Source organism: Cydia amplana, chromosome 16 (genome assembly GCF_948474715.1).
Source record: "Cydia amplana chromosome 16, ilCydAmpl1.1, whole genome shotgun sequence".
Lineage (NCBI taxonomy): Eukaryota > Metazoa > Arthropoda > Insecta > Lepidoptera > Tortricidae > Cydia > Cydia amplana.
In genome coordinates, this window is record NC_086084.1 from 7,788,167 (window position 1) to 7,809,475 (window position 21,309).

General features: G+C 38.9%; 1 protein-coding gene across 2 annotated transcripts in view; it reads right to left on the reverse strand.

Moving 5' to 3' along the window:
- The window catches only part of LOC134654963 (synaptic vesicle membrane protein VAT-1 homolog-like), a 47,095-nt gene extending 31,952 nt beyond the window's left edge, over positions 1–15,143 (reverse strand). For both annotated transcript variants that reach the window (XM_063510412.1, XM_063510411.1), the window contains exon 1: positions 14,605–15,143. In XM_063510412.1, coding sequence (XP_063366482.1) covers positions 14,605–15,128 — 524 coding nt within the window. In that variant the 5' untranslated portion in view covers positions 15,129–15,143. The remainder of the gene's footprint in view (positions 1–14,604) is intronic.
- Positions 15,144–21,309: the final 6,166 nt, after the last annotated feature.

The following is a 21,309-nucleotide window of genomic DNA, read 5'->3' on the forward strand; positions in this document are numbered from 1 at the left end:
TTTGTATGGGAACGGAAACGGTATTTTTTCGTTCTTTGCTAATTAATTCATTTCTAATTGGGCAATCTAATAATACGAAGTCGTAACCTAAAAACACAACTGAGTCCTACATTTCGAGTATAAAATTATTCGAAAAATATGGTTATTTCTAAGTTTTTGCAAAAAACCGGTTCCGATCCCTGCTTTAGTTAATTAACAATATTATATTAAATCATTAACAACTTTGACAGCACGATCTCTTCGCAGGTAGGTGCTCTACAAGGAGTTTATATTACAACATTATTTCCAAGAAATAATCTCTCATTGTTACGAAAATGTTGGTAGGGTGGCTTTAGGTTACTTTTCGTTCATATCGTCTTGGATATGGGTGAACATGGTGTTAATACACTCAGTATCAATCAACCTGTAAAGATATTGTAGCCTGGCCTTTTCTCGAAAAGTCTTCTAGAAAAATTTACGCTCATGTCGTCTCGGATATGAGTATATTTGGTATCAGTGCATTCAGTATAATATCCTGAACACAAATATATGAGATGACAAGCGCGAAAGTGGTGAGGGTAGTTGCTATGACGCAAAGTTTTTACCATTTTTCTTTTAAACATACCATGTGGGGTACCAAATGAAAGGGCCTTGTAAGTAGATCACAAATATATAACACATTGTAACACTTTTACTACTTAATCCAACAAATTATTTGAAAACGTTCAAAAATTTCACAATGAGTTGAATTCCAACTGCTCTAAATTGACTAAGATAACTTGATCCCAAGTTTCCTTGCAATTATACGTAATCGAGGGCCAGGCTCATACTAGTTCTCATGTCGCGATGCGCTAACGCTAACAAAAACTAAGCGTTATGAATTGCTGACATTTGCTTCTTTTAGTTTCACTCTACTCAAGCATCGGATGACAGGATCGTTGAAAAGGACAAACATATCCTTTGACGTTACGTTACTCTTCTCGTGAATTGTCAAATTTTAAAATTCGAAATTAGCTTTGGAATTTGTCCGGGTGGCTATTCGAAGTATAACTTGGTGGACGGTACTTACTAACCAAATAAGCTTGAGATCCAGTATCATAGATAGTTGTAAGACTTCAAGGGTCTATTTATATCTGACTGTGCATCCTGTATTCTAAACGTTTTGTGAATAGATATAAAAATTGACACCTATCATTTTTCACATAAACACAGACACTTTATGCATTGAATTATTAAACCTTAACGCAATGCCATAAGTCATAAGGTATATTTTCCTAATATACCTTGATGCTAATTCGAACTTTGTTATAAAAGATGTCATTTTATATCATTCGCGCGTGCATTTCACTCGTACTAGATGAAATATGTATTGGTGCGAGCGAGACGGTTGGGCGAATGATAACAAAATGATATCTTTTTGACATCTTAAACAAAGTTTGACTTGGCCTCTGTGGAAGCCTGGAAATACAGCATACTTCATTGACTTTTTATGCTGGAAATTGATTTAATAATTGCGAGAAAAATAAGTATGTTATTCTTCAATAACTTGTACACTTACTGTCAAAAAACTAGAAGTGTCCATTAATTGTGTAGAACATTATTTGCTGTTTGTTTCCAATATCATGCTGCTATTCTGCGAATATAGCAGTTCCTCAGGCAGATAAATTAAACATGATCGAAACAAATACTATTAACCACAATAGTAAACTTTTCTCTCAGTGTGGGATATTCTCGGTCATGAAAAACTTACAAAGTTATTGTTTTTTTCATTAAATCTATAATTAATATTATTGTCGGGAGAAATTCTGACCGTGTAGTCGTGTAAGCTTCATAGCCCATTCTTCAAAAAATCTCTAGTGTGAAATTACTGTTTAGGTAGTATAAAATAAAAAATAAAAAAAATGTTATTTCTCAAAAACGGGAACAGATATCAAGTTGTTAATTCGCAGCCGGGTATTCAATATGATATATAATTCACCCGTGTAGAAACATTTGACTGTGCAATTAATGTAACTTTAACTTTATATTGACTCCACTATTCTGTCTGTAAAGGGGTTGCCAAAATACGCATTACGGCAAATCTGTGCTGTCCTTTTGTTTGCTTCCTGTGACAGTTTGTAAGTTATCCACAGCGGTTAATCATGACATGTCTGTGGGTTAATCAGTGCGCGAAGTGCAAGCACTTTACTAAGTCTTATAACATGACTGATATGACTATAACTATAGTCTCAGCGGCGATAAATAGTTCGCAGCATATTAGCATGAGTACAAATGCACTAAAAGGAAATTCCTCACTCAAGTACGTACTTTCTGATTCATTTGTATTCCGGTTCGACGTGTTGCCGAGTTAACGCACATGGTTATGCGTCTATTACGGCCACAGGAAGCTGACTTTGCTCATTCCCTCATAATACGAATATGAACAGGCTGAATCAATGTTGGCTATACACGTAACGTAATATACGATCTAACTCTATTTGTTATTTAGCAGCCTTGCCGCAGAATAATGCGTAATTCCAATACTAGTCATACTTGTCTTATTAATTGCTTGAATATGACTTATGGTGAATAATAAATACAATACGTACAGTCCGTTCATATCCCTCCTGTGTCATAGATAGTTAACAGGGTAAGTTATTTTTTTTCATAGGTACCTATAGTACCTAAGAAGCGCTGGTGGCCTAGCGGTAAGAGCGTGCGACTTGCAATCCGGAGGTCGCGGGTTCGAACCCTGGCTCGTACCAATGAGTTTTTCGGAACTTATGTACGAAATATCATTTGATGTTTACCAGTCGCTTTTCGATGAAGGAAAACATCGTAAGCAACCGGACTAATCCCAATACGGGCCTAGTTTACCCTCTGGGTTGGAAGGTCAGATGGCAGTCGCTTTCGTAAAAACTAGTGCCCACGCCAATTACTGGGATTAGTTGCCAAGCGGACCCCAGGCTCCCATGAGCCGTGGCAAAATGCCGGGACAACGCGAGGAAGATGAGATCTAGATACAAAGCAATAATTTGGGTTTTCATAAGATATAGTGATCGATGATCTAGTTGTTAACAATTTAATTGGCATGCATTTGCAGTGCAATGATGTCCATCAAAGAACTGCCATTACTAGGTATGTCATTTTAATTTTTAATCATACGTATGGAATGTAAAGTATGGAAATTGTCGCGTGAATAATGAAACTGTGCCAGTGTGTCAAACAAATAGCGTGACTGGACTTATGGACCGCATTTTTACTTAAACAGTCTAGCCGCAATTAATTAACCTTGTCCAAAAATAAACTAGAGCCATCGTGTCATCAAGTCATCACGTACCCCAGAGCTAAATTTAGCTTTGCAGTGATAAGTTAAGAACAATGACATAGAAGGCTTTTTCTTCCTCCTTCCGACAGGGGTTAAATTAATTTCAACGGCATATTTTTTTCAAAACCGAAATTTTTCTAATCCAGTCACCAATTTAGGGATGACCAAGCACCTGCTTTTTAGAAGCGACTTAATATCCGGTTAGCGGTTTGGGATAACAGAGTGAATACAAACAATGTAACGCGTGTGACCACGGCGTGACAACTCTATCGACTTCCGATCTCTACACCCGCCGAACTGTGACTAGGGCTCACGGAGTCCATCTATGGTGAGGTCGGAAATGATCGGCATAGCTCACATACTTATTTTTGATCCACATAACGTATTGTTTATGCGTCCACACTGATACAGAGTTTTAATCAGGTAGTGAGAATTCTTTGCCAAAATCAACAGTCTCCGAAAAAAAAATTGCTCGAATAGACCAAAAATTACTAGCAAACTTGATAGTGGAGTCCTAGTAACTTTAACCGCCAAACGAAGTAAGTAGCAGCTTAAAAATGATTTTTGATGGATTAACATTTTAAGGTGAGCATTCGGCTGCTAGGAACCCGTGATTTTCGACTTCGTTAACATACTTTGTACCTACATTTTAAATATTAAGACTTCTTTGGCAGCCCTGAGGCTGCAGGTAGTCGTCACAGTTTCATACATCATAATGGACGTGCATTTCAAATCAAATCAAATATAATTTATTCGTAAGCGCTGGTGGCCTAGCGGTAAGAGCGTGCGACTTGCAATCCGGAGGTCGCGGGTTCGAACCCCGGCTCGTACCAATGAGTTTTTCGGAACTATGTACGAAATATCATTTGATATTTACCAGTCGCTTTTCGGTGAAGGAAAACATCGTGAGGAAACCGGACTAATCCCAATACGGGCCGAGTTTACCCTCTGGGTTGGAAGGTCAGATGGCAGTCGCTTTCGTAAAAACTAGTGCCCACGCCAATTACTGGGATTAGTTGCCAAGCGGACCCCAGGCTCTCCCATGAGCCGTGGCAAAATGCCGGGACAACGCGAGGAAGATGATGAATGGACGTAAGTACATTTCGTTATCTGCCATAATTGCCTTTACATACTCGCGCGTATTACTCCCGCACCGGTATGCACGTCAGGCTCCCAGTAGCTATGTTATGCGCAACACGTGCTACTTCTGTGTGGCACTTAAACACATGCTTAAAGCTAAAAAAAACTTAAACGGAAGTATTCGTGATTTTCGGAATACCAAAATGTATTTTTAGGATACCGTTCAAGGCCTTTTTAGTCGGCACAATCTACGCTTTGAAAATTAGGTGAAGTGGGTTTAGGTTACGCGTAAATTTAATTTAAATATCCTATGTGTCTATGCCTACGCTCACAATAATGAATTTAAATGCAAAACTGTAAAGTCTACCTATTTATAACGACATTGACTAAAGTAGTTAAATAAAGCTATTAATTCAAAAGACAGGTTCAAAAGTTGGAAAGTGACTGTCTGAGCGAGTAAGCCCGTCGTCGGGTGCCGCGTACCTACACGGTGCGGCTGAAAGTTTGCACGAGTTGTCTTGTCTGCTAATTTCAGCAAAGGGATCAACAATCTGTCAACGCTTTAAAAATACACTTTACATCGAGTTTTGATCTCGTTTCATTACTGGCAATGCGTTGAAAACTTTAGGGACCAATAAAACGCATGTCAAGATTGCATGTGAAGTCAAACTCTATTTCTTGAACAATAAAGACCATTTTTACCCCCTCTTGGTATAAACAGATCTACATACGATGACTATGGTGTCATTAAGTGTTGGTGCCTTGGCACCAAAGGAATGTACATTTGCAAGCTCATTGTTAATTAGTCACCCCACATAGCAACCGTCATACTACAAAATATTCGTTGCAGTCATCCGCGTTAATTGTCCTGCCAGGAAGTGACCAGCGGCAGCGGGTACCGCTTGACTGACATATGAGGGGACGTATCAGGGTCTAAATCTGACATTTTGGGCATGCAAACTGGCTACGTCTTATACATACGTCTAAAAGATTATGTATAAATAGTTTATGTATAAATAAGATGTTATGTAATTAACCTATTACATTTCTAATGAAGGTCTAAAATCTTATGTCTAACCTACTAATAAGAAATAACCTACTGCCTATAAAAGTATGCCTATATAGTAATAGTTTCAATGTAAATTATCCTCAACCTATTTTTAACGGGAAAGAAGAAATGCGAACGAACGATAGCATCTAGGAACAAAAGACAGAGCGGTTTAGGCATTCTTTAATGTGACAGGTTGGATACTTTCCGGATGGTATTAAGTGCCATAATAGCTTCATGTCTAATCAGGTACATAGTTGTGTTTGAAACGGTCTTGCTATAGAGTATAGGCATAGAGAAAAAAATACAAAGTGCTCACTCCATACATCAGTTTTAGTACCAAAAAGACAGCATCTAGCATTGAGTAGCGGAACTATCAGTACTGCTACATCTATTGTCAAGTAGCAGTACTGATAGTTCCGCTACTCGATGCTAGATGTAGACACTGAAATTAATAGTCTGAACTGATGTATGGAGTGAGCACTCTTGTCTTACTATATTTCTCTATAGTATAGGTAACCGATATTACAAATATAGAACATCGGATGTCTACAATTACCATCACATTCATGTTTCCCCCTATGCTTACTCTAATTTCGTAGCCACGCGTGCTCTCAAACCGTCTAGTCTAATAGCACCGCTATAAACAGACAAGAATTCGATTGATGAACTACCAATTAACGCTCTCAGAAGCCCGCGTTACACAATAACTGATAATAACTTGACTTTGACTCAGAAGGGCTGTATTGAATCGGAATTCGGAAGTTAGGTACAGCTCCGTTTGATTTCAGGTTCTCGTAAAAAATTTCAGTGACATGTTAAGTTGGATCCTACGAAATACAGACTTAAATGAGTAAATTTGGTTATTACATAGGTACCTACATAGCGTACATACAGAGTCTGTGACTCTGTGCGGAAAGAGAAGAGTCGTGGAATGAAAGGGAGCCCATACATTCTACGACTCTTCTCTTTCCGCACAGAGGGACAAGGATATAACATACACCTTTCTCTGTCCTAAGAAGGATAGATGTAATAATCCTTATAGAACTTAGTTGTGCTAGTCGAAAATAAGTTACCATTTTTAGACCTATGATTAACATGTTGCGACGTTCATAAATGGCTAGACTAGGTAATACTGTGTTTCATTACAACTTAATTTCATTAATGGATACCCATTGATGACAAGACGTTTGATGTGAATGGGTTGGTAAAGTAGAATTTCACGATAAAATCGCTAACATTTACCGAAGCAATGGAAACGAATGGGTGCCGATTGCCTCCTTCCATCAGCTAACGAAGTCCGACGGGCCACAACGACCGACATTTATTTAACACCCCTGCTGTTGACTAGTGAAGAGTAATTCGCTACTATAAGTTCTTCAAATACATTTTATTTACTTTGACTTAAGCAAGAAGAACTTTATCATTAGAAAGCATGACATTAACGAAGGTGAGTCTTTAACACAAACAAAACGTAAATCCAAAACAAGCGCGATAACTGCGCAGTTAAGTTGATAACGTTACGAATAAGAGAATTAAAAAATAAACAGTAGCGTCCCCCTGGAATCTGGATATGAAACTTATGAATAAATTACCCCCCTTCTGCGGCAGTCGAGTAAAGACAGCTTGTCTTTACAACTTTTTGACGGTTGGTTCATGGGTCAGCAAAAAAAGATCATTCTGCTTTTCTTTCAAATCAATTTCTTTGTTTTATCTGAATCGATAAACAAAACAAATACAGATAAAATATTGTCATCCCTCAGAAAACAAAAAAAAGGCATTTTTAAGTCAATATTTGGGCAGTGTCCAAATATGACAAAAAATTGTTTGTAAGAGATTCCATACTACAGTAAGTTAAGGTTATACTACTTTTTGTAACCTTTTATATTTACGATCACCGATTGAGCCCCACAAAGTCGAATAAGACGTCGCGGTAGACCTCGACGGTGTGGAGGAACAAATAAAATCTATCCTGCACGAATAAAATCTAACATAATTCATAATGTAATCGAATTTAAATCATCAAATCACAATAATGTCTATGACCGCCGCCGTAATCCTTTAAACCGGAACGTAAGAAAGAGTATAAAGACGGTACCTATAATACGATATGCTAATGTAGCACGCCCTTACTTATATGTGTATGAATGCGGGCGCAAAAAAATGACTCTGGCATCGAACCCGATGCCGTCACTGGGTAATAAACGGAATATCATTACAGCGTCCCAAATGTTGTAGCAAAAAATGCCGAGTGCTAGGGCGAGTCGAAGGCAAAGGGAGCCCTTACTATGTAACTAAATATAGATCTGCGAGTCGGCTCCGTACCGGAATTTATACTCTAAACACGTCTTGCGTTCCCGAGGCCCAATCCTACACGACTAGCGGATTAATACTGGCAGAGCCACCTACTTGCACAATTAATTTAACTTTGCGCGTTCGCGGGACGGCGGTTGATGCCCGCAGGAATGTTTCTCACGACGCGTGGTCCTGCTTTTGCACAATGGGAATTCACTTAGCAAAACACTACCTATAGTTTTTATAATTACACAAAATGGCGCAGATGAACGGTCTGGTGGCATAGTTTCATAATTAAGTTACTTTATAAAAAAACATTGAATTAATACACTTTAGTTCTGTATGAATGAAATTGTCCATGTCTGCCTTTTACCTCTACCTACAGTAAGACTAGAAGAGAACTAATACAACGACGCAATTTAATAAGGAAATATAAAGATTATATTTCCAGTTTTAGCCGTTCCTTAATATGTACATTTAATTATGATTAAGGTACATACCTACAACGGTCAAGCTGTATAGGATTATATTAGATAGAAAATATATGTAGGTACCTAACTAAATAGGCAGGTGCCTGCTTACTTCGTAAAAATGAAATTGATGAAACCCACAACTTATTAGTTAGGTAAAGGCATACGACTTACAGAGATTTTTATAATTATCAGCCAATTATTTACCAACATAACTTAATTAATAAGCCAATATAATTGAACAGATCCAACCTGTTTTACTAAACAGTATACTTTCGGATTATACCCGCAATAAAAATGGATCAGTATTTTCATAGACAGAGCTAAGCCAATTTTAATTTGAATAAGGTAACAAAGCACTTTTGATCTTGCAGGATAATTCAAATTTATTTTATAATGCAAACGAAATAAAAACAAAATATAAAATTGAACTTGTTATTTTTAGTATCAAGAGGTGGGTACAGTAAATATATGTATAAACTCCAAGTATAAAATGAATAATGAACGTGTTACCCTTCTGCTACCTATTGAGTAGATACCTAAGACATAGTCAGCGTTACATTCAACAAGTAGTTGGTAATGTCAGCCGTTACTCACGTCGGTCTAAGAATCGGTCCGATAATCGAAAGCCATCGCGTGGAGAAAGATTGTGCTCGATTGTATCAGATATGAATTATTAACATAAGAATAGAAAGATGCCGCTACTCGAGAGGAGAAAAAATATCAACACAATGTGCTTCTATTCATTTATCGGAGAGCTTGGTTAATGGGTGCTATAAAAAATAAGCATTGGCGTCGAAAGACGTAGGGCCCGTGGAGATTGGTCGGCGTGAGGAAGTGAGGTTTGAGGTGAGGGCAGGGGACGCGCCGTATTGATCCGGCGCGCCCCCCGTACCTCGCAGACTACGGGAGCTGAACCCCTCGCCCCCGAGTGCGACGAACACCCCCCATGCCGACCACCCTGCCACGACGCAACCACACCCCTTTTCCATGCAGTACCCAGTCACGGGATTTTCCAATTCGTTTTCCCCGGCAACCGCGAAAAACCACCTAAGTACAATAAAACAGAATAAAGACTTGAAGGCACATGACGTTTAAACGATGCATAAAAGACGTTAAATTCCATAAAAGTGCGACGAGATCGAGATTGATTTTAGATTCACATCTAAATAAGGGCACACGCACGATACGACGTTTAAGGTTCCGAGAAATTCCGGTCGGATATTTTGGAGATTTGTTACCTGTCATGCGTGTTTTATTTGTCAAAAAAGATAAAAGAATCCGGCTTGTTTACTGCCATATAGAGCGGCGAGTTGATTCGATTATGGGCACAATAAGCGAAGGAGCATTTTCGTAAGTTCAATGACTTGGCAGACACACAATGTGGCCGCGGGCGGCGGCAGGCCGCGACCCGGCTGCAGCATCTGCTGCGATGAAGGATTTTATAGACAGGCATATGTTCAGTCAGACTCCCGATCGAGCTTCCTCCTGCCTTTGAATTGCGGAAAATAGGACTATCACCAGGCCACGACCTTCTCAAAGTTATGACACATGCATGATTTTGATTTTTAAAATTCAAGAATGTTATAGGCCATTTCTATCAGAAATCTACTCTCTCTGTTGTTCTAAAGATATATCTATTGAAATCTGCACATGCTTATCACGTTTCTTGACGAGTGAGTTGAAGCAGGTGAAGTTATAGTGAACGGCTGATTTTAAACTAAGAATTAAGTACCTACACCTAGTTACTTAGTTGGTTTCAAGTGAAGTTGATAATAGTACCTATACTTATGGCTTGTAAAAAGATTAAGCAAAACCTAACTTTTACATAAAAAAAAATATCTGCTAATCTGACCCATTTACAAAAAGACGGATATGACGAAGCTATAAGGGTTCCTTGTTGAGTGTGGCACCCTAAAAGAGCTAAAAGTACCTAGGTATATCTATAACCTGTCTCTATACTTAAGTGATCTACCTCGCGTCGGTTGCCGTGACTATCGATTGTTGTTAGAGCTGACTAATCGATGACTTATCGCACATGCAATTACATTTAAAGCGATAACAAAGCTGAGCGCCATAGTTTTTTGCAGACAAAATCAATAAACTTCAAAATTAAATTAGATACAGGTCGCGTTCACTTTTATTGTTATACATATTTACTATTTTTAATGTCAAATTCTGATTTATTACGGCACATACGGACTCGGTTAATAGCAATATTTATTCTAAATAGCAGTTTACATGATGAGTCAATTACGATACTACCGTAGACTGACTCATGTGCGTAAGGAGTACCATTCCAAGTAAGTACTAAGCGAGAATAAAGACTATGACACATCGCCTATGTACCGCAAACATTTAGTTCATTCAATTGTTTTAACAGTCAGATGCATTTCCTACAAGTAGGACATTTCACAATAAAAATAAAACGTTCATACCGTTTTTAACGAGTTTGACTGTAAACATAAGCTGCCCATCAAACTGAACATGATTGATTGAAAGATGGATAGGCGGTTGCATCTTGACACAACGGGATAACGTGTTATTATAGAATAAAATGATTACACAGCACACCTTTTTTTTTATTTTTTTTCAATAAATCAAAATCAAGGTGCACATTACTTTCTTAATGCTACATAGCGACGCTAATAAGTTTTACAGATTTTCAAGTTTACGCAACAAGAACGCCTTAATACAGAGTGTAGGTAGAATTATAGAAGCAATTCTAAATGAGCAATCTCGGGAGCGAGTCCACCTACACAGTGGTTGCAGTGCTTGCAGTCAGGTAGAATGGCGAGTTATTCCAATCGAGTTAGTTCAAGAACATAGCTTTCTAGTGACTCATAGGAAGAGAGCTATCTCGGCCAGACGCTCTCAATAAGGAAGAGGGTAATAAACAAATTCATCTCTCCCATCTTATGTGGCTTCAAAGCCCATTAAAATGCACAATACTGCACTTTATACCATAGAGCGTCGCATCACGAGGGGCAAACGCTATTTTTAGTGCTTAAATTGATACGCCAACAAAGGAGAGGATGTCAGCAATTAACGAGCACTTTCGCCACAAAAAGAAGACCAATTACGTCATGTCATGAGATAGACATCTCTAATTAAATTTGACAAAAGATTCTAAACGTAATTGAATGTTATAGTTTAAGTATACTGATTTAAATTGACGGGAGCGTTTAATGTTCCATTATCAATGATTCGAACAAAGTACCCTAAGACGACCAAAAAAGAGGGTTTCCACATCGTTCCGTGTTCTAAGAAGTGTATAATATAAGATATAGAGCAGATGCCCGCTACACAACAAAAAGTCTACGATCGCATTTCCCATCCTTCACTACTTATCTCCACATATAATTAAGCACTCTCGGAATCAAAAAGAAAGCCACTCACGAAAGGCGTGAGTACGTCGATTGTTCTTGGAAGACATCTCACACTGACACCGACTTGACCTAATTGAAAATAATGGTATGTTATTCATTGGTCAGAACCCTTTGAGAAGTCTTACTGTAACATTAGTTGATCGACGCGCAGACAACGTTGCACCGACGCACCATGTATCGTCGGAGAGATTTTATTTTATAACGGTCACAAGTCATTAATTTAATGGCACCGTCAAACAAGGCACCCTTGTTCTGCAGCCTGGGCTGATTGATCGAAAAAGAAACAAATACATTAGGGGACTACTTGACATTTTATGACTTTGCTTTTATCACAAATTGTTAAGTTTAGCTTAGGTAGCCGTTAAAACAATCCATGTGCACATGAATCATCTCACCCAGCCGCCCGCTGCGATTTCTTCCATGATTGTAATGAGAAGCTTAATTAAGTGAGACATAATCCAGATCCCTCTCAGTACAGGATTTATTTTTCTTATCCAAAACAAAGCTTGGACTGAAATTGCAACACACGTGGTGTTGACAAGCGAATGCTATTTAGATGGCAATGAATCACATCGATCTGACAATACGATTGTAAAAAGTTATTGCAAGGAAAGTTGTATTACCCACTTACGGCCTAGTCTCGTCTCGTTGTCGTAAAGTCATGGCCACCATAGCGGCGCCGCGTGACTTGAGGCTAGACAGGTATTATTTAAAACATTCGGCGGCGTTACATTACATTATAATGACTATTTAATTGTGGGTCAACAAACTCCAAGATAATAATCTAGTTAAGCTGTTTGGTGAGTATTTGTAGAGCATTTCGTTAACCTTGACTTGAGCGCGTTCAAGTTTTTATTTTAAGTATTTATTAGAGTCATCGTTCATCATCATCAACTTTTATTTCAAAATAACGACAATACGGGATGGAGGATATGATTGTCCTAAAAAAGTTTACCATACTATTTTAAAACTTTAATACCCGTTAACTGAAATTCCTACATAATCACATTGTTTTATTCATAATGTACCTAGTTAAAATAAATGCGTATAGATAAAAGTTAATAAATGTTAGGCATATTTTCTTGTCGGCCCGAGTGCCGTGCCGGTGCCCGGTACTCTCGCACCGTGTGGGCGGAACTCACACGTTTTTGCGGTGCAGCCTAGACTCAGAACTGGTATCTCGTAGGGTACCGGTCGCATCGACCGGTACCAATAGCGAGGCAACCGTGGCCAGGCCGTTCATAATTCGCGGCAGCTGGCGGTTGTCGCGGTCATTTCCATAGTAAGCGAGCGATAAGCGGCTAAAATTAGCGCGGCCGGAGGATGCACCTCCTTGCACCTAGCTTACACATCGACTAAAGGAGAGAAAGCCAATAAGAATGTATGGAGTCTGTTTCTTTCCATTGGATTATTAGCATGGCATGACCCACTGTCGCTTTATCTGATTATAGCCTTTTACATATTGCAAATACGATTTTATGCTTTTTAAGTTGGTAGTATAAAATGTAGTTTTATTTATTTTATGGAGTTTTGTTACGGACCACAAAACTGCAAATGTAAAATAAATTAAAAACCGCATCTTACATGTAAATAGTTATCGAGAACGAGAGACAGATTTCTAATTCAGAATCTTGGAGGACTTTGGGATTCAAGTACCGACGGCTACGGTGTTTTAAGTCATGGTGTCATATGTTTACGTAGCTTAGCTACAAGTAGGCAGAAATCCAAGTAAGATTATGAGAGTACAAGTAGCTGTTGTTATATTCTCAAGTCTGACACTCGGGGAAGTATAACACAAAAGCGAAACACATCATTCATCGTTAAGTAAGAAAATTGCTGAAACAAACACCAGTTAACTTTAACAAGAAAAGTGGCCGATAACTCATGACCGTGTCGTCTCGCAAGTAGCTTCGAGCTTGAGGCGAGTCGTCTGTATTATCTCAAGCACTGGAGCGATAAAAACGAACAAAGAACAATGTCAGTGGGCGCTCAACTCACTTTCGCATGAACTCGCTACGGTGCGGCTTCATATGACAAAATATCATTAAAATTGTAGCCTTCCACGGCCGAGACAACACGCTCCGCTGCACCGATGCATGCGTGAACGCTCGTCGGATTGAACACGATTTACTTACCATAACTATTCACTGAATAAACAATGAGCTATCTAGCGAAATCGATAGAGATCACGACACCTAGGTGAGCAAATGACAAGAATCGCGATCTCGGATTTATTGGCTCTTCATTATTCCATGTCTTGTCATAAATTGTAATCGTTTTTGACAAGCTTCGGAAAGTGGTGTGCCTAATAATAGTGCTTGCGAATAATTATGTCGGGTTTAATGTGTAGTTCCGTCGCGTCGTGAGTCGTTGGAGTGTGAATCCGCTGAAGGGCGCGTCACACAGGTCGACCGCGAATTCGAGAGTGCGTGCAGAATTTTCAATTGGTTGCATCTCGGTGGCGGCAGATGTGAATCAGCAATGTTAATGAGGCAGACGAGACACGGCGCATGCGGGGCCCGGCGCGCACCACGCTCAGATTCGCAGCATAGGTATTGCTACCTGAGCAAAACCTCCACCCCAGTGCCAGACCACAGAAAACAAGAGCTAATTGCGCCTTGCCCCGATGTCATGGGAAGGTTGTTTATTTATCTGTACCTGGTTAAGCCGCAATTACATGACCGAATGGTTTCCTTGTATTTTTTTTCTCAAAAATTACGGAGATTTTATCTTTAAATTTTAATAATAGGATTAATTTCCGGGTAGGATTTAACAACAAAAAAATATCTAGCTAACAAAAGTCATAGGGATGACGAGTCGCCCGTTAACAACAACGAAAAAACGGAATACCCTCTTCTCTTCGTCATTTCTACAACGTTTCGTGTCTACAAATTTAAAACACATTTAACGTTTTATAAAAACACGTTGCGTTTATAACGCACAGGAAACCTGTTCGGAATCAACGTTTCGGATATTTTAGCAAAAAGTTTTGAGTGTGTATATGAAATCGGTGATAAATTTTGAAATGGGACTCACCAGGCTTTGACGCGAATGAGGACCTCGCCCTCGCCAACTGTGGGCTCGGGCTTCTTCAGGATCTTGACGGTCTTCAGGCCTCCGAAGCCCGTGAGGACGACGGCGCGCATCTCCTTGGGCGGCGGGGTCTCCTCCTCCTTTTTCTCGGCTTCCTTCTTCTCCGGGGTCTCCTCCGGAGGAGTCTCAGTAGTTCCATTCTCGGTCGGGGTCTTTTCGGGCGCAGCGGCCGCCGGGGTGTCCGTGCTTTCCGTCATTGTGAACTTGTGGGGTGCGTTGAGCGATACGGGGAACGGACGCGGTGCGAATGAGCCCGGGTATCGGAAGCCGGCCGGCGAGACGACGCGTCGCGAACGAATGAGGGGAGGGAGCCGAGCCGACGCGCGCACCTCGGGCGCCGCCGCGGCCGCGGGGCGAGGGTGCCGCGGGCGGCGCGGGGAGGGCGCGGCGAACAGGTGGCCGGTGGAAGCGCGAGAGCCGCCCGGCCGGTTTGTGGCGCTGGCAACCACCCCCGCCCCGCCGAACATGTGGGTAGCCCGACATAGCCCATCATCTTGCAAAAATCTCGTCCCTGATAAAACACAAACAGTATAGGTACGTTACGAAATAACGTCAATGTAAGGATGTCAACAATAACACAAAAACCTGCTTGTAATTTAATGAAATTAATGTAATACCTAGTCGTTTGTTTTACAATAGGGAAAAGTTGTTGTTTAACCTCTCGTGCTCCTAATATTGATTGATACCCGAGCAAGCAAAAGGGAATCTTGAGCGTTGCGAGGGTTTCATTTCAAGGCACGAGGGTTAAACAAATTTTGGCACCGAGTGAAACACAAAATTTTCACCACACCAACACTAGGAAAATACTAACTGTAAAATATCCAACAAAATCAACGCAAATCAATTAAAAATGAATATTATTAAATAATTTTCATTCAAAATCATCATTAATTTAAAACTAAATTCTATCAGCCAACATAAGGAAACAACTCAACATTTGATTAATTTTACCCCACATGTGGATAAAATGCAACTTTCTCATCAGTTTTTGAACAATCAAGAGAGCCAGCTGGGGTGGTGAAAAATATTGAATTATTTTAAAAGAAAAGAATGGTTCAAAGCAAAGGTAGTAACCTTAACTACGGTACTTATTTTAACGTAAATGGTAAAAGTTACTTACCACGAATTGCATTCTGCCTGTTTCAGGCATATTCCTTACTTAGTAAGTATACTGTATTGCCCCTCCTCAGCTCGCCGCAAACACCACCTGCTCAGAGAAATTGACAAAGCCCATGAACGACCGGAACTATCTCTGAACAGAGACTTGGCTACGTTCAGGTGCACAAGGCTGAAGTACAGAAACCCATCGGCTCTCCTTATACACCAACCACACTCACAGTGGAACCTGAACGACGCCTGGTTCGAAGAATGGACGCAAGCAGACGTTCCATATGTTCTCTTCTAGCTAAACCCGCGCTGCACCGCGCCTATGGCTTTAATGAATCACGCCGTGCCTGGTGCCTGCTCAACCGCCTGAGAACAGGAATTAGCCACTGTGCCCACCTTCGGAAAAAATAGGATTACTTATAGAGCGACCAAGGATGCTGCGAATGCGTATGCCCAAAGCAAACCGTTCGGCATATCGTTTTGGAGTGCCCACTAACAAAGTACGATGGCCCAGTGGAAGATTTTAAAACCATAACGTGAGCAGCCATCACTTACTTGGAAAAATGTAGATTTAGATTATAAACTATGTAGTTAATGAATGAACAGTGTAATGTAAATGCCATACGATAAATAAAAAGTAACTGGGTCACAGACAGGTTATATTTTGCAAAACTTTTTACTCGCCTGACGAAAGGGAAATCAATTTTCCCTGTGAATGTGTGTTATAGCACGCCCTGCAGACCAAAGGGTTTGCTAATACCTAATATCTATTTAACTAACCTACTAATGCCTATATTGGATTAAAAAATATCTAACTAGGTAGTCACATGTTAATTAAATGTCAATCTTAATAATGTTACACCGAACTAACTACATACCTTAGATATAAGCAATATAGGTACGTGAGCCTACCAAATCCTCCCCAAAAAGTAAAAGTACATGTTAGTATGTACCTATTTTTTTATCAGAACTGTATAGATCAAAGCAAATGTCCCCCGTGATGAGGCGTCTACCAAGTTTTTGATATACATATTTATGTTGCGAGCTCAACAAAAAGCCAACCTTCTTCATATTATATGTATAGCACCGGCTCAAGGCCCCGATATGTTTCCAATCGCTCATCAAAAGGCTCGTCTACTAACCAGTATAACTATAACCAGGATCCGTAACAACTGTAGGCGTAATTGGAGATCGTCATAATATTGGAACCCTTTAGACAGTTCGCGACGAAAATAACAGACAAGGTCTCCCTATTTCCACCTGAACGTGACCTGAATTCTAATAACCTATTTTTTTTTCAATTCAAACACTGGAAAAACTACCCTCATATTCAGTGCGTGTCCCGGAATATAGACATCTTAGACCCACCCAGCAGTGCATGAAATAAGTACCAACAAAAACATAAATGTGAAATGAAAGCCAAGTTCAGTAGGTATTAAGAATATGTGTCGTTGTTGACTCGCCGACAAAAGAATTGAGATCTATATGGGTGCCAAGTTCTGTGCTGTGTAGAAAATCCTGAAATTATAAAGGATTTGTCTTGGCTAGTTTTTACGTATAGGCATATAGGTAATATATATTTATCTATGTTAATTTTCAAAAATCGCTGGTGGCCTAGCGGTAAGAGCGTGCGACTTGCAATCCGGAGGTCGCGGGTTCGAACCCTGGCTCGTACCAATGAGTTTTTCGGAACTTATGTACGAAATATCATTTGATATTTACCAGTCGCTTTTCGGTGAAGGAAAACATCGTGAGGAAACCGGACTAATCCCAATATGGGCCTAGTTTACCCTCTAGGGTTGAAAGGTCAGATGGCAGTCACTTTCGTAAAAACTAGTGCCCACGCCAATTACTGGGATTAGTTGCCAAGCGGACCCCAGGCTCCCATGAGCCGTGGCAAAATGCCGGGACAACGCGAGGAAGATGATGAATTTTCAAAAATTTGGTTTGTTTTAAAAACTAGCCAAGACAAATCCTTTATAATTTCAGGATTTTCTACACAGCACAGAACTTGGCACCCATATAAATCTCAATTCTTTTGTCGGCGAGTCAACAACGACACATATTCTTAATACCTATTGAACTTGGCTTTCATTTCACATTTATGTTTTTGTTGGGATATCATTACTTTTTGTACAGAAATTACTATAGTATTCATCATGAAAGCAGTTTGCCTAAGCTGAAAAGGAAACCCTCGTTAACGCGCGGTTAATTGTAAAAAAGTTTCAGTTTTCAGATTTTTCCCTCTATATGCACCTAATAGTCTACCTTGATGTCAAATATCAAGTTTCTAAGTCATCTAGAAGTGGGTTAGGTTTTTGGTCTATAAGTATTAATATTTTTTTTTCCATCGAAATATCAATAATTTCCAGTTTTCAGATTTTTCCCTCTATATGCACCTAATAGTCTACCTTGATGCCAAATATCAAGTTTCTAAGTCATCTAGAAGTGGGTTAGGTTTTTGGTCTATAAGTATTAATAATTTTTTTCCATCGAAATATCAATAATTTCCAGTTTTCAGATTTTTTTCCTCTATATGCACCTAATAGTCTACCTTGATGGCAATTATCAAGTTTCTAAGTCATCTAGAAGTGGGTTAGGTTTTTGGTCTATAAGTATTAATAATTTTTTTTCCATCGAAATATCAATAATTTCCAGTTTTCAGATTTTTCCCTCTATAGGTATACACCTAATAGTCTACCTGTATGCCAAATTTCAATTTTCTAGGTCATCTGGAAGTGGGTTAGGTTTTTGATCTATATGTCAGTCAGTCACAAAAATGCCGGTTTTTAAACGTTAATTTATCAATAACTATTTGAGCTATGTTTATGAAATTTTGTATTTTGTACAAGCTAAGGGACTTGAATACATGTGCCAAATTTCATGTGTGTAGGTTAAGTAGGTTTCAAGTTGCGAAGGGGTCAAAAGTAGCTCGAAATGGTTCGTGTAATATTACACACGGTTGCTGCGTCGCCAGATCCTTTTTCTTTGAACTTGGCTGGACACGCTACCGCGTGTCTAGATTTTATTATTATTGTGTTGCCGGCATGTTGTCGGTTTTCATTCCATATTAGGAATGAAGGTGAAGACTGAAGAGAAAAATAGCTTCATTGATTAGGTTGGTTGGAGGAGACATTGAAGTGGGTAGATATTTAGTATCTACTGGATACCTACCTATTTACTTATAGGATACGTTAAATGCGTAATAAGTATGTTATTTGTTTTATGTTTCATATGAAGAAATGAAACTATGTAGTAGGATAAATACAAAATTTCATGTGCAAGTTCACTTTTAATATTACACAAGTAAAAAAATCGCTTTTGTCATCGTAGTGCGGAAAGCTTGGAATTAGCAACGGAAATTCCATTAAAATTAGTTAGCGTCATAATACTTACCTTATGTACCTAGTTACCTACACTTAAAGTTGTATTGTAATCTGATGGCTCTAAAATTTCAAATGAGCAAGTAAACTTGAATTAGGACTATGAAATCACGTCTTTATTTTCAGATCTACCTAATATCCTACACAGGAAAACCAGCCGCCAACAAAATGTGTTTAGTATTATGCTATGTCTATTTCCACGCATTGTTATTGAGTGATTGCATGTATATATCATATACCTACTTATGCATGTGCCGTAAGTTGCACTTGATAACATTATATAGCATTGTTTGTTCGAATGAGGTTGCGAATATCAGCGTGACCTTACGAAATAAAAACAAGCTTGTTTATTGCTGTGTTTATTGTTGGAACGGGAACTTTCAATTAAAGGGTAATGAGAAACAGACAATGATGCGTTGATAGCACTTTTGAAAGCTTTTGGGAGCAGTTTGGAATATTTATTTCCAGCTCAATAGATACTGGGTTTGGTAAACATCGCAATGTTTCAAGTGTTTATATTTTGGAGATAATTACAGATTAGTATAAGACTTGATACAAGATGACTTTATAAGTTTAATAACAAAATTTTAGAGAACGAAGAAGATTTAAATTCGTCTATCTTTTTTTTATTTGGTAGGTACCATAGCTCATCTGTTTATTAGCAAATTTAAATATACACTTGAACCCTCGGAGTAGGTACCAGGTACCTAATCCCATTCAACCTTAATACTTTTTTGGAAGATATGTGTGTTATGAACACTCACTCCCTTTGTTTCCCATAAAGTTTTAAGTCATAATGTATTGTTTGTCATATTATCATATCATTAGTCATAAAATTGAAACCGTTAACTTTTCAAATTTTTTCGATAGGGTATCCTAATACATAGATAGATAGACATTAGATTTAGGTTTGTTTTATGGCAATGCTGAAAAGTGACACGATTCCGAGCCAAATAAATTATGACTAACGAAAATGCGGGCAAACAATCACTATGACTTAAAACTTTTTGGGAAACAATAGAAACCCGTTATGAACATTAAAATTACCTAACCAAATTGCTCGTTTACTTTGTTCTTGGATTTAAATACAATGTAGACTTAGGAAATCAATGATTAGACCGATTAATAACGAACGTTCTACGGGTTTCTCCCACTAGTTTTATTTGTTCCTGACCTGACAATAAATCATACGCTATTTTCAAGCATGTTGCAATACTGCACTCCGGCAATCATGTTTTTTTTTACAATCTGCTAAAATTAGTCTTTTTCATCGCCACCCGCGTCATAAAAATAATCTATTGACACCTCAGTCACAAAATTCGGCTTACTAGCTTTGCCGCTACGCTGAAACACGCGACCCTTATAATACCATGCTCTGCTGGATATTTTCTTCCTTTCTTCCCTAAGCCAGAAAAAACCACCTACTTACCTACCTTTAAAAATGAATGTCACTATAACATATAAACTCATAAACAGTAGTTAAAGTGTATTTAATCTCTAACATCTAATAAAGTAATTTATTCAAGAAAATACTCTAGTTATATATGTAAGAAATCCACAACGCAGGCTTCGTCCGGTGGCCACAAACGCAAATCAGCAACATGCTTCGTCCCAAACACAACAAGGATGATATCCGCAAACAGTAGTTGTAGCCAATTATTAATTATTACCGACCCCTGATTTTTTTTCTGGGACCCTTGAGCAGCCGAACATCTAATCTAACGTCGCAGATGTCACCAACCCCTAATCGCGTGCGATCTGTCAGATGACAATGTTGACATAAACGAATGGACTAAAATAATAATGACCGATTCTCCCCTCCCCACCCTGTTGATTCCTGGAACAGGGATGTCACGAATGTCGCCTTCTTCGCGAATGTCCAGGATGCGAATGCAAATTTCAGGGAATATGTAGCCTTTATTTTTATTTGCAGGTACCTGACGAAACCCACCTGACGAAGTAAAATTAATTTATATTGTTCAATAAAAGTTTTGTATTGCAGTAGATTCCAGAAGAAGCGTCGTAGGTAGGGATAGGGATTAAGTCAGATAACATTCATTTATTCCTTTTCAACTTATCCATCCACTCTTCCCGTATCGAGTACAATGTGTACATATTAATCAAAGAAGTTTATTGGAACAGTCTATTGATATATTTG